Source organism: Chlorocebus sabaeus, chromosome 21, assembly GCF_047675955.1.
Source record: "Chlorocebus sabaeus isolate Y175 chromosome 21, mChlSab1.0.hap1, whole genome shotgun sequence".
Taxonomy (NCBI): Eukaryota; Metazoa; Chordata; class Mammalia; order Primates; family Cercopithecidae; genus Chlorocebus; species Chlorocebus sabaeus.
In genome coordinates, this window is record NC_132924.1 from 76,687,744 (window position 1) to 76,701,579 (window position 13,836).

General features: G+C 37.8%; 1 protein-coding gene across 2 annotated transcripts in view; it reads right to left on the reverse strand.

Annotated features, from left to right (window-relative positions):
• The window catches only part of RELN (reelin), a 516,825-nt gene that overhangs the window by 142,443 nt on the left and 360,546 nt on the right, over nt 1–13,836 (reverse strand). For both annotated transcript variants that reach the window (XM_073009223.1, XM_007982474.3), the window contains exons 21-24: nt 12,739–12,931; nt 11,820–11,932; nt 5,890–6,027; nt 4,852–5,038 (exon numbers count right to left, since the gene is read on the reverse strand). In XM_073009223.1, the coding sequence (XP_072865324.1) occupies nt 4,852–5,038; nt 5,890–6,027; nt 11,820–11,932; nt 12,739–12,931 (631 nt within the window). The remainder of the gene's footprint in view (nt 1–4,851; nt 5,039–5,889; nt 6,028–11,819; nt 11,933–12,738; nt 12,932–13,836) is intronic.

Here is a 13,836-nt window from a genome sequence, read left to right on the forward strand (position 1 = left end):
TGAGAAACCTGGCATGTGGAAATGAGCCAGAAGGATAAAGATCTAAGGTGAGGGGAATTATAAAAATCTAATTATCACAATTAGTTGGTTGGAATGATTGCTCTACTGTGAAATTCAGAGTAGTGTTGTTTTTCCAGGAGACTATGGTGTTAATCTACAGAGGTTTTCAAAGAATGTTTTGTGGCATTTTTGTAAATGATGGAAAAATACCACACAAATGCTTAGTTTGGCACTGGAAGTGTTTTTTCCTAGAGAATAGCACAAATCATTTTCTTTTGTTTGGTGACCTGAAATGCTGAATAGTGTTTTAAAGGAAGAAAAAAGAAAAGGGAAATGGCTCATGGCAAAGTTTTTGCCAGAATTCAGAATTCGATGTAACATATGCTTTGCAGTTTTTCTATTATGCTGTGATCAATGTATTTATGTGTATATGTGTAAACACATATACATATCTAATGTGTGTGTGTGCATATGTATTGGAGTAATAATATTGTACCATTCCTGGTATATGGAAAATCGCCTCCAATTTCTTCCCAGATTCTAGGTTAAAATGATTTACTGCTTTAAGGGTTTAGCTACAATAAAACAAGTTTTAAGAGGTAAGCTTTCAGAATCTAGAACCTTTATAACAAAGCCTCCAAAACACTTCATGACTAATCACCGTTTACTTTCCATTAAAGTCTTTTGAAATTAATCAAAATGTCACTAGAAAGCAATTCTATTTACTTGAAAATTACCATTTCTTTAGAATCTTTAATTGTTTCCCAACTTTCTTAATGTTTTTCATTCATTTATTCAGTCTTTCTTCAACAATTATAGCAGGCAGAACACCGTGTGTTATAAAAACAAACATGAACAGATTCATGGACTTCTGGCAGAGACAGAAATGGTAACCAAGGGCTACAGACCCAGTCCTGATTTCTAGTCAAGCCCCATTTAGTCATATGATCACTCAATAATTTTCCAACGTATTTAGTCTCAAGAGTATGTATTGATTTGTAAATGTCTAGTGCATGACGTGCATTTCTGAGCTGCACACCTTAGCCAGAGTTTGGCTTAGTCGTGGGACTCCACATTCTGCTTGTAACTGTGAGGATGAAAATTAAAATATGACATTTATATGTAAAAATCAGAGAGGAATTCTAAGAAAAGAGAGAAGTACAGTTTGCCAGAGCTCCAGAAAGCTTCAGGGAGGCAGGGGGATTTGAACAGAACACCGAAAATTTTATGTGAATGCAGAGAAGATAAAAGGCAAAATGGTAGGTAGTGGCAAAACCTTGGATGGTGAGAAGAGCTTCATAGCTGGAGCAAAGGGCTCATGCCTAGAAAACAAATATAAGCTATGCAGTTAGGGCAGGAGTATTAGAGACCAGCTTGAATATTTGTGATCAGATAGGGAAAGAATGGAAGTATGTATATATGCATGATTTATTTATTTGAGACAGGGTCGTGCTCTGTTGCCCAGGCTGGAGTGTAATGGTGTAATCATAGCTCACCACAACCTCAAACGCCTAGGCTCAAGTGATCCTTCTGCCTCATTCCCTCATTCCTAGTTTGGAGTACAGGCATGCCCCACTATGCCCAGCTAATTTTATTGTATTATTTTAGAGACAGGCTCTTGCCATGTTGCTTGGGATGCTCTTAAACTCCTAGCCTCAAATGATACTCCACCTCAGCCTCACAAAGTGCTAGAATGACAGGCGTGAACCACCACATCTGACTGGAGATAAGTTTTAGATAATATGATCTAGGCCGGTGGGAAAATTGTCTAAGGAACCCTTCCTTTGGGTTGCTGCCCCTTCACTTCAACATGCTTACTGGTGGGGGCTGCCAGACAGTGTATCCACCTTGCCACCAAACAAGTGAGTGCATGAATCTGGCTATACAATCACAGCACATCATTCCTCCCAGGACACTGTGACTGGCCGCCAGGAGCCTTCCCTGTGTTTTTCTACAGAGCTGGTTGGAAAGCCCTGTAGCTATGGTTCCATTCTCATGTAACAGCCGGCCTGCAAATTGGGTCTACTCTTTCAAATTGGTTCTACTCTTAAGGGGAAAGTTCTGTGAGCTTCGGACTTACTGGTTCCAGGTCTCTCTTACACCAGTCCCATTTAAGCCCTCCTTGTGTTTTCCTTCCCATAAACCAAATTTATCCCTTTTTAAAGTTAAGATAGTTCCTCTTACTTAGAATTCAAAACAGTTCTGAATGAATCAACAGAAAAAAGTAAAATATAACGCAGGGATATTTTGACAAAAATTTAGGGGGAAAGCTGAATTGGAAGGAGCAGAGAATTTTATGTTTGAAATGATTTTTAGTTAGTTGCAGGGCATAAATGTGAAAATCAATAAGACAAATTTGGAATTTATTCTCATAAAATTCAACTATGATACCTAACACATATGATCTCTTTCTGTGTTCCCAACACTATTCTTTACTCTTTACTTGCACCAACTCACTTACTCCTCTCTATATCCACTTTTAAGTAAGAAACCTGAGATACAGAGAGTTGTTATAACTTTGCAAAGTGAACCAATCAATAAGTTTTGGAGCCCAGATAGTCTGACTTCAGAGATCATCTTGAATTAAGTGGAAGAAATATTGATATATAACCCTTTACATGTTAAAATGTGTGTGTGTGTGTGTGCGCGCGCGTGCGCGTGTGCACTCACTGGGGTGTCTGAGTACATATTGGTAAAAGATTTACACTCTTACTTTAAAATTGATGCCTACAGGAAGCACAATCTTTCCATTTCGGAACAATTATACAGGGGATCCAGATATGTGCAATGCATTTTGATAATTGAGTGACTATTATCTTTAACAATAATCATCAGGGGAGGACCTTCCACGTCAATGGATAGGAAATACTGCTAAATGGACTCCTTCCCTGATTTTCTATAATCCTCTATCTTGTTTACTTGATGTTTCTTTGTTCTTCACCTGCATTGAAACAAAACCTGCAGCTATTTTTGCATTTGCATAAATTAACACATCTTGGATTTCTGCCCAAACAGATTCTGCAACCTATCAGCCTTGTAGCATATCACTCACACCTGTCTACTTGTTACACGAAGTGAAGTGGGACACCTCCAATTGCCTCAGAATTGGTGGCTATATTACCTGCTTGAAAGAAGTGATATTACACACTCCACATTCTAAAGATTAGGGTTAGACATGTTGCTCAGGTTGGATACCAGACCTGCTCTCTTTTTAGTCCCTTTCAAGACTATATAAGGATATGGATTGGAAAAGAGAAAAAGAATGTCCTGCCTAGACTGCAGTGAGGGAGGAGAGAGAGGTGGTTATACCCCTCTCCCATCCCTAACCAAGCGACACAGGTTGGAGTATTCCAAAAGGATCAATTTTAGTGATTCTGGTTGGCACCTCAGTCCTTAGTTGGTTTCTAGTAATCTGCATGCCTAATCTGGTGCTACCACTGGGGAAGCTGACTGTTGCAAGAAAAACTTTCATACAGAGTCCCACATCAGCAGACACCACCAGCAGCCACCACACCAAGCCAGAATAAGACCTGAGATGTCTACCCACCCCAGACAGCTGGTCAGTTCTCTAGGAACAGCTCTGCATACCCCCACTCTCACCACTATTCCTCCTTCTTCCGGTCATATTCCTAAAATTAATGGATTGACAGATTTAATAAACACATACAGAAGTGCTTCCTATATGTTATGAACTGTTCTACATGATTTACCAATATTAACTCACTTAATCTACATACTAATCCTCATGAGGTAGATATTCCATATCTCTGCTTTACAGATGGGGAAGCTAAATCACCAGGAGGTTAAAAAATGCGCTTCAAAAATCACTAGAAATACCATTTGACCCAGCAATCCCTTTACTGGGTATACACCCAAAGGATTATACATCATTCTACTGTAAAGACACATGCACACGTATGTTTACTAAGGCACTGTTCACAATAGCAAGGACTTGGAACCAACCCAAATGCCCACCAATGATAGACTGGATAAAGAAAATGTGGCACATATACACCATAGAATACTATGTAGCCATAAAAAAGGATGAGTTCATGTCCTTTGCAGGGATATGGATGAAGCTGGAAGCCATTATTCTTAGCAAACTAACACAAGAACAGAAAACCAAACACCGCATGTTCTCACTCATAAGTGAGAACACATGGCCACAGGGAGGGGAACATCACACACTGGGGCCAGTCAGGGAGTGGGGGGCTAGGGGAGGCATAGCATTAGGAGAAATATCTAATGTAGATGATGAGTTGATGGGTGCAGCAAACCACCATGGCACGTGTATACCTATGTAACAAACCTGCACGTTCTGCACATGTACCCCAGAACTTACACAGTTAAAAAAATCACAGAATCATAAAGTGGTCAAATTGGATAGAACCAGGCCATCTGGCCCCAGAGTTGCTGCCCTTAACCTCTAAGCTCATCCCCTCCTCGCTCCCAGGCCTCACCCTGACACACCCTCCATAGGCCAGGGTGAGAAGAGACCAAGAGCCTTCCCTACTCAGACTTCCTCAACACACAAGCCTGGCTGGAAATGGAGGAAAGGAAAGAAATGGTATTTACATCAAGTACAGGAGGGTAGAAGTTTTAAACTGGCCGAACCTGATTTTTTAGTAACCAAAAACAACAACAACAACAACAACAATAATAATAATAATAATAATAATAAAAACAAGAATTTCCCAAGAGGTAGCTAAGGAATAGGAATCTGACAGAGCCCAGTCAAAAGCAGGGAACGTGGGGAACAATAAAGCCATTTCATATTTGTACATTTGGAGTTCAGAGTCTCATATTAAACTAGCCATGGCCCCGATGACTCATCCCAACTGTTGGTCATACCTTGCTGAAGTACAGAGATGATCCAGAAGAGATGACACCACACCCTTGTTCTGGTTTTACAATCTCTCCCCCAATAACTTCTTGCCAGTCAGACTCCCAGCCATTCTGGTTCTCAAAATCTGACATAATTGTGGAAGGAAGGGCAGCTTCCGGGTGGCATTCAGTGCCTTGATATCCCTGGTCACACCTATGAGAGAGCAGGGCTGAGTAGGCAAGTTACAGGCCCACCTGCCAATGCAATGTCCCCCGACCTCAACCATTTCCCATGTCTTACTTTTGCTCAGGTCTTATCATTCACACTAGATTTTTCCCTACAGTGTTAATCTGGGTATGTGGTAGTAACAACCCTCAGTTTTTCAAACTCCCCTGAAAACTGACAGAATCTTTTCTTAAAAGAAATAATGCTGTAAAGGTAGAATTTGGGCATCAAGTACTTATGAAAAAGGACATTGGTGTCTGCGCTTATGTGAGTGTGTGTTGGTCTTGGCGGGGACAGATAGTGGGATTTCCCTATAGCCTTAAAAAGCCACATGTAAATGTCGGTCTGCTCAACCAACATGTAACTCTGGCCACATTTTAGAGTTCCTTTTTTTGATTAAACTACGCCCTTTTTAGAGTCTTTAGGTATTCAAGTGTGTTCCTCTGTCCTCATTAGCAACAATCACCATCTCCCCACATATACAACCTTGAACTGGTGAAGTGGGATAAGAGGGCATGCAGCAGGGTTTGACTAGTGCTCTAAGACTCTCAGTGGGTGAAAAGGCAAACAATGGCAAGCCTCTTTTAATAAACTCTGACGTTGAAGCCCCAGAGGCCTTGTCTTGAGGTTAGAGTTTTAAGAATATATGGTTTCATACTTATTTTTAATGTAACCATATCTTTTACATCTAAAATAAGAACAGAAGGGAGGACTTGTTTCTTTTGGCTATTTCATTATTTATCGGTCTATCCATATCACTCTGATGACAACTGCTGTAGTATCCTCCAGCCACAAATCTTGAGAAGCATGGACCTCATCGCGCTTTCTGGTGCACGTACCTGCATACGCCATGATCACATGAGCCATGCCCACTGCACATGTTGGGGCACTGTTGCCCAATGTAAATGCTGTCCAAAGCCCACTCGTCTTGAGCTGTGTAATAGCTCTGGCTCCAACGGAAGCGGGTGGCACTGGACCTAGAAACAAGGTATAGTATAACAAAAACAGTGTTTCAGTCTTTCAGCAGTGACACTGGCACAGAATGACAGAGTCCAAAATCTTTCAGCTAACTAACTTTCTGGAACTTGAGCTTAGCTGGCATCATTTTGCTTTAATTTCCACTCAATTATTATCCAATGCAACAATTCTATCGTGAAAGAAAGTTAAAGAGAAATCTGTCTATCGGATGCAATTCAGTCTTAATTTGAGCCGTTTTAAAGAAAAACACAGTATCAGATTTTGTTGGTTGCACAGATTTGTTGCTAGAAAAAGTACTAAGAAAGAATATTAAAAAATAAAGACATCTACTAAACTGCTAAATTGAGCCTATCTTTTTTTTTTTTTTTTTTGCCCAGGCTGGATTGCAATGGTGCGATCTCGGGCTCACTGCAACCTCTGCTTCCCAGGTTCAAGCCATTCTCTTGCCTCAGCTTCCCAAGTAGCTGGGATTGCAGGCACACATCACCATACCCGCTAATTTTTGTATTTTTAGTAGAGACAGGGTTTCAACATGTTGGCCAGGCTGGTCTTGAACTCCTGACCTCAGATAATACACCCTCCTCGGCCTCCCAAAGTGCTGAGATTATAGGTGTGAGCCACTGTGCACTGCCAACTTAGCCTATCTTTTATAGACAAAAATGTAAGATGTTTAACCTTAGAGTAAAAGAATTTCTTACAATAAATACAGAAGTTATTAGAACACTTTCAGCTAGTTCGTAATATAAAACACAAGTTTTGTTTGGCAGTATTGTTTTGGGGTTGAGGAGACATATCACTACGTACTATATTACAAACAAGAATATCTGGATGCTAAATTCTACTCATTTCTGAAACACTAACTTGCCTGAGTTTCATGGATAAACTGATCTTAAATGGGGATGAAAATTAAACAGTTCATTACACAGACAGAAACACTTGGGACCTTAGTTCATTGCAACAAAACGTAAAGTCCAGAGAAGTGGATATTTTGAAAGTAATGGCAAGAAGGTGTCTGTCTATTCATTGACTGCTATAAAACATTCCTTTAAAATTATAGCATATTTTTCACCTGTAGGAATTTTCAGGGGCCTGTGGTTAGTTCTTTTGGTCAAAGGGCTAAATGAAACAAAGAAACAAAAAATGATTTGCAAAATTATTGTGTATGCTCAGTTCCACTGAAGGAACATTTCCCAAGCACACTATATGCAGATACCCTTGATCTTAATGATCTGAATGATCCATTAAAGTCTATTGCGTCAATTACCCACATATTAAGTACTCCCTAAGTGCATAATAGACGGTTAAAATTCAGACTAAGCCTTTATTGTTTATTTTATCAATGATCTGTGACTAATAGGTTGTATTTTCATTCCTAGTAGGATAATACCAGGATTCACCAAAGTACATCCAGTAGACACAGGATTGCTGCCTATCAGTGCTTGTCATGGAACATACAGTGGGACAGATGCACCACCTCCTCTACGGTAATCAGTCTATATTTGTAAGCAAACAGTCATCACAATTTTCATAGTCCCACTAAGAAATGGTTTTCAGAAAAGCCTACTATAAAAGTAGATGCATTATCTCAGAGCAGAGAGCACTACACAATAGAAGTAAGTAAGACCTACGCACCTTGCCATCCTGAAAAGGAAAGCTGACTTTACTCTTTTAAGATAGATTTTAATCTGAGTCAAGTCCATGGCCATGGGTGACTAGACTGTGAGTTCTTTGGGGATAGGGATATCTTTAGTCTCCACAATTTGCACAGGAACTGAATAAAGTAGGGGTTCCAAAAACGTTTGCTAAGAGAGTAAGTCAGTGAGTGGATGAACAGGTCAGTAAAGGGCAGCCTGTTTATGACTCTTCTGTAGGTAATGGAATGAAGAATGTACTAGTAGTCGGGGGACAAGGCCCCCAGGACCCTGGTTCTGCAACTTAGCAGCTGTGTGACCTTTAGTGAGAAATGTAAGCCCTCAGGGGTTTGTAGTTCCTCACCTCTCAAATAAAAGGTTTGGGCAAACTAATTTCTAAGATCCCTTCCAGCTCTCAAATATAATGATTCCTCTGCTGGTATGTTGACCAAGTGACAATTTATTTTCTTTACAGTTACATGCCTATAAAAAACCCATGGCACCCACTAATTTGAGTTTTTTTCTTTACTTCCAAATGTTAAAATGGGCATAGGGAAGGGTTTCAGAAACTTGTCTTAGGTTACATAGCTTATGCTTCTAAACAGTCATACGCAGACACATTCTAAATTGCTTTCCTAAGTAAATTAATCCTTACATGCATCTTATGAACTTTTAAAAAAGATATTATTTCCTTAGGATACAAAGCTTCACGGGACAATTCCATTTAAAACCACAATCCACAGTTTAAGGTGCTAATGTTAATTAGGAGAAAAGGCAGGAAAAAGAGATTGAATATTGGCTTCAGTTTTATTGAGAAAAAAAATTAGTTGTGTGAGGCATCTCCAGCTGTCACATGTGAGAAGACAAGGTGCAAGGTTGCTGATCTGCAGCAGCGTCATTGCTATGTCTTTCCCTCAATACAAATATTTAAATTGCCAATTTTTTCTTTTTCTCCCTTTCCAAACTAAGTAGTCTCAGGAAGAAAATCTCGTCGACTTTGAATTGAGTCTGAAAGCAGACTACTGCTGTGTGGGTCATGAAATGAAGTTGACTTGCATTTAAAATCTAAACTCTCTGGATTCCCCAAAGCAACAAAACTTTACTCCTTTATTTGATTTTTCCTTCCCATATAACTTGAGGACTGAAATGAAACAGTATTGAATTGTCTCTTCATAGTTAGGTTACCTGAGGAATCAAGGTAAATGAAGGCTGACTAAATTGTATTTTCTACCTTCAGAGTTCCTGTAATTACATTTACCCAATTATTCTGAAACTCATTCACTCATTAGGTGTTGATTTGTTTATGAAGTCAGCGACTGACAGCTGTTTGGGTCTCATTAGGCTCTGTTCTTATGTAAATGTCTCTCATAAAAACAAAATTAATTTTCACTGAGTAACAAATTGTTCATACACAATATAATTTCTCTAAGCAGGTGTATACATTCAGTATTTCCATTCTAAGTTGCCCCATCTAGCACGTTTTCCAAAGTTAACAGATATTTGATAATGCAGGGACCACATTTTTTTTATGCATTCAATTTATAATTGCATATGTTTAAATCAAAACGGCAGAACAAAGATTGACCAAAAAAAAGATTACTACTGCAAGCTGTATTCACTTTCCCCGATGCTTGAGAAAACCTGCTATTTGCAAAGTTTTAAAATTATCAAAATAAATAAAGTTATCAAGACTTCTAAGGAAAGCAAATATACTTTATTTTTATGGCAGAGCTTTTAAGCATTATAGATCTAAAAACAATGACAATAACTAGTAGAATATGGGTTTTTTTTGAAATGTAGCAATAATGTTTAGTTTAAATATTAGTCAGTAGGAATGTTAAGATAAATATCCTGCTGGGTTATTTGTTTTTAAAAAATATTTTCACTTTTTTGTTCCAGGGCTTTGAAGGAAATCTGGAAAAGCAGAATTAAATTACTTGTTACATATACTTAAAGGTAAATGGTCAGGGGAATAATTTAGTAGAAAATTTTAGTGAAATCTAACATCATAATCTTAACTATTTATTAAAAGAGATACTTTATAATACAACATCTCTTTAGCACATTGAGTCTCATCAAGTTAAAATTCTATTTAATTCCCCGATGTCCAAAAAGCACAACTACTATGTGCCAGGTACTCCATGGCTCTTAAATGCTTATGAGTTAATATATTTCCTTTCAGTGTCTAGTTAACACTGATGATAATTAACCTTTTCTGACTATACTAAAACTTCCAACTCGGTGGTGCTATCTTTTGAGCTAGAAAATAATGCGGCACACAATTTGAGGGTCACAGAACCTGGGAAGGCTTTTCTGATAAGGAAAACACTTTCTGAATTTGCCTAAGCTACATTAAATAAGAACAATAGTTCATAATGTTTCTAGGGACAAAAAGACATCTCTAAAATATACTATTAGGCCAGGCGCAGTGGCTCACGCCTGTAATTTCAGCATTTTGGGAGGCCAAGACGGGCAGATCACCTGAGGTCAGGAGTTTAAGACCAGCCTGGCCAACATGACAAAACCCCATCTCCACTAAAAATGCAAAAATTAGCTGGATGTGGTGGGGCATACCTGTAGTCCCAGCTACTTGGGAGGCTGAGGCAAGAGAATCACTTGAACCCAGGAAGTGAAGGCTGCAATGAGCCAAGGTCATGCCTCTGTACTCCAGCCTGGGTGACAGAGCAAGACTCTGTCTCAAAAAAAAAAAAAAAAAAAAAAAAAATACACTATCAATATTATCTTACCATCATAATTTTGAAAGTGTGCTTCACATGTCAATGAGTAAAAAACAACAATTTTTATATGAGGGAAATGTACTTAATTGTAAAATAATGAAAAAATAACCCTCAGTAGCTCTGCTTTGAGTATGACCAGTATTTCAATTGTTTGAAATGTTTTGCATAAATTTGACATACCTGCTTGGAATACCACTGAAATTAGATAAAAGTCTTGATTATATTCCCAGCAGTAGACATAAAAAAGTAGAATGCTAGAGAAAGTAGTAACTTGTTATACAAAGCATTAGTAGAGTATCTAGGAAATGGCTCACAGTTGGAAACAGAAAAATCTGTGGAAATCAAATTTCAAGCATTTTATTCCAACTGACATAATAATGCATCCTTCAAAATATTCAAAAAGGCATTTTTACATAATGCAGGAATTCAATCTTCAACTAAAGGCGTAAAAATAACTCTAGGTTGGTATCTAACCAATTGTTTTTGTGTAGAGTCTAACTTTTACATAAAGTAATCTGAGAGGGTTTATTTAGTAATTTTCTTTTTACAAAAGAGTGATTGTTAGTCACTTGCCTCTTTTATGCTTTTTCTTGTGCGCAAATTACAGAATCTTAGAACTACAGGACTGGAGGAGCCTGTAAGATCATGTAATTAAACCTTTTCATTGTACTTACAGGGACCTGACTTTGAAGTTGTGAATGGTTAAGATCATGTGATTAATCATCAGTAGAGCTATTCTGAGAATTCAGACCTTCTAATTTCTAGTCTAAGGCTTTTTCTTAGGGTGAGTTCATCCTGAACCAGGAATTGTTTAATTTTTTCCTCAAATATTACATTTTTTTGAGTGATCAATCTAACACAAAACAGTGTAATATTTGGGAAAAAACTATTGTGCTTTTCTTTCACACTATCAAATGTTTAACTTTCTTCCTAGTTTACTGAGGCCTCTGTTTCCTGGGGGATAATTTTTAGTGCTACTGAAAAAACATGAATAGAGAAAAGGTGTATATTAAGCTTTTGATACACAAAAGTAAGGCTTTGCAATGAGAAAACAGCTTTGCAATCCAAATTACTTGAACTTCTAGATTCCTATATTCCTTTCTCTATGTCAAATCGAAAGTAACCGACTCATTGAGTTCTCCCATAAAAAGAAAATGCTGGGGGCAAGTAAGAAGGTCAGAAGAAGGCTAGGACAGTTTGGAAACCACATTTTCCTACTTGTCATTAGCTCTCTTTTTCAAATATTATTCATAAAAAGAAAGGTTTTGGTCTTTCGATAATGAAATAAAAAGAATAAACATCTTGCCATTTTGCTTAACTTGCCTTCATATTCAAGTCATACTTGAATCAATAGAGACAGAATTGAATCAAAAGGGATAGTCAAAGTTAAAGTGACAGCCATATCTCAAGATGTCATCTCACCAAGTTTTCTGTGGAAGAAGCACTATGACTCTTCTCCACTGCGTGAACTCACTGGCATGGTAAATACTTGCTGATGTAAATTCCTGACAACTTGGCATACTTGGAAGACATTCCTGAAAGAAAGTTAGGCACAAATCAAATCCAGCTTCTGTCTTCCTCAGGTGAAATATGTGTACTCACCCACTGTAAGTGAAAAAGACCTTAGGGAAATCTAATGTCATAATCTTAACTACTTGTGATATGGAAACAATCCATGATTTTTCTTTCCATGAAGCTAAAACTTCATAGAAAGTCTTAAAATTATTGAAGTAATAATTTCAAATGAGGTGCATAATGAAATTGAATATTTCCCAATACTCGCACGTACAAACAGACATGGATTAGGATGCTGTTTTTAGGCCTGTTATCATAACACTGGCATTTGGTAAAAATTAGTTTATTCATTATGATATTTATTCATTTATTGCAATGGCACATTGCTAAGATATATATGAATTTTATTCCAAGATATTTCTTCTTGTTTTTCTAAAGACAAGAGATACCACATTCTTAATATGGTCTACCTACAGGTAGAGACAGATGAAGACACCTTACAGGGAAAAAAGAAAGGGACACATTTATAAAGAAAGAGGGTTAGAGAAAATAATACTGAAAACATCATTTGAGGGTAGCCAGTTTTGGAAGCTATTTTCTTTTTTTTTTTTTAATTTCCAATTACTCTTTAATATCTGTCGTGAAGAATGTGGCATTTTTGTAATCCTTTGCTGACTTTATGTTAATTCTAAGTTACAAATATTAAATAATACTGTTTCTTTTCAACCAAACCTAAACTTCTAGAACTGCAATTTTTTTTGTTGTTGTTGGCTTGCTAGGTAACAGGCAGGTTACCTGTCACAAGGTTTAGGGAAACTAGACTTACTTCTTGGACGAGGTGCCAGGTAAGGCCGTGGTTGGTTGAGTACTCCAGCTTCACCTGGTTGTCCATGTGTGGGGTGTATTTCTGGCCACATCCCATCACCAAACTGAACTGAATCATATAGCATGCTCCTATCTGCATTGATTGTGTTTCCACATAGCGCATACTTGAGGCAAGTTTAGAATCTCCTGTAAAACTGAAAGAGACAGAGATGGAAATCAGAAAATTCTAAACACAACGTATTAGAGAAAAATTAAATTATTCACCTCACACTATATACCAAAATAATTTCATTTTACTTATTTAAATCTTGCCAAATTCTAGAATGGATTTCAGTAAATCTAATAAATGCAATTTGAAACAAGCTTTCAAATATGAAACTTTTTTTAAAAAGTTAATATCTATAGTTGTCAAATGTACCTAAAATTGGGTACCCACTCATATATTGCTCATGAGTATAAACCTTTTTTTTTTTTTTTTTTTTTTTGAGACGGAGTCTCGCTCTGCAGCCCAGGCTGGGGTGCAGTGGTGCCATCTTGGCTCACTGCAAGCTCCGCCTCCTGGGTTCATGCCATTCTCCTGCCTCAGCCTCCCCAGTAGCTCGGAATACAGGGGTCCGCCACCACGCCCAGCTAATTTTTTGTACTTTTAGTAGAGATGGGGTTTCCCCCTGTTAGCCAGGATGGTCTCGATCTCCTGACCTCGTGATCCGCCCACCTCAGCCTCCCAAAGTGCTGGGATTACAGGCGTGAGCCACCACACCTGGCAAGTCTAAACCTTTTGACTCATTAATCTCACTTCTTGAAATCTATCCTGAGAAAATAATTTTAAATTTAGAGATAGTTTTATAAAATACAAAACGTATTACAGGATTACTGCTAATAGTAATTGGTAACAATGTCAATGTCAAAATGGAAGGCCTAAGTAAAATGGTACTTGAAAGAACATTATCCATCTTTCAAATATTTATAGATAATATAATCACATTAAAATGTATATGATGAAATAAAATGTATATGATGAAATAAGTCTTAAAAAGCCATAAAATTATGCACGAAGGAAATTCACCAGAATGTTTTTGGTAGCTGTGTTTGGTGGCAG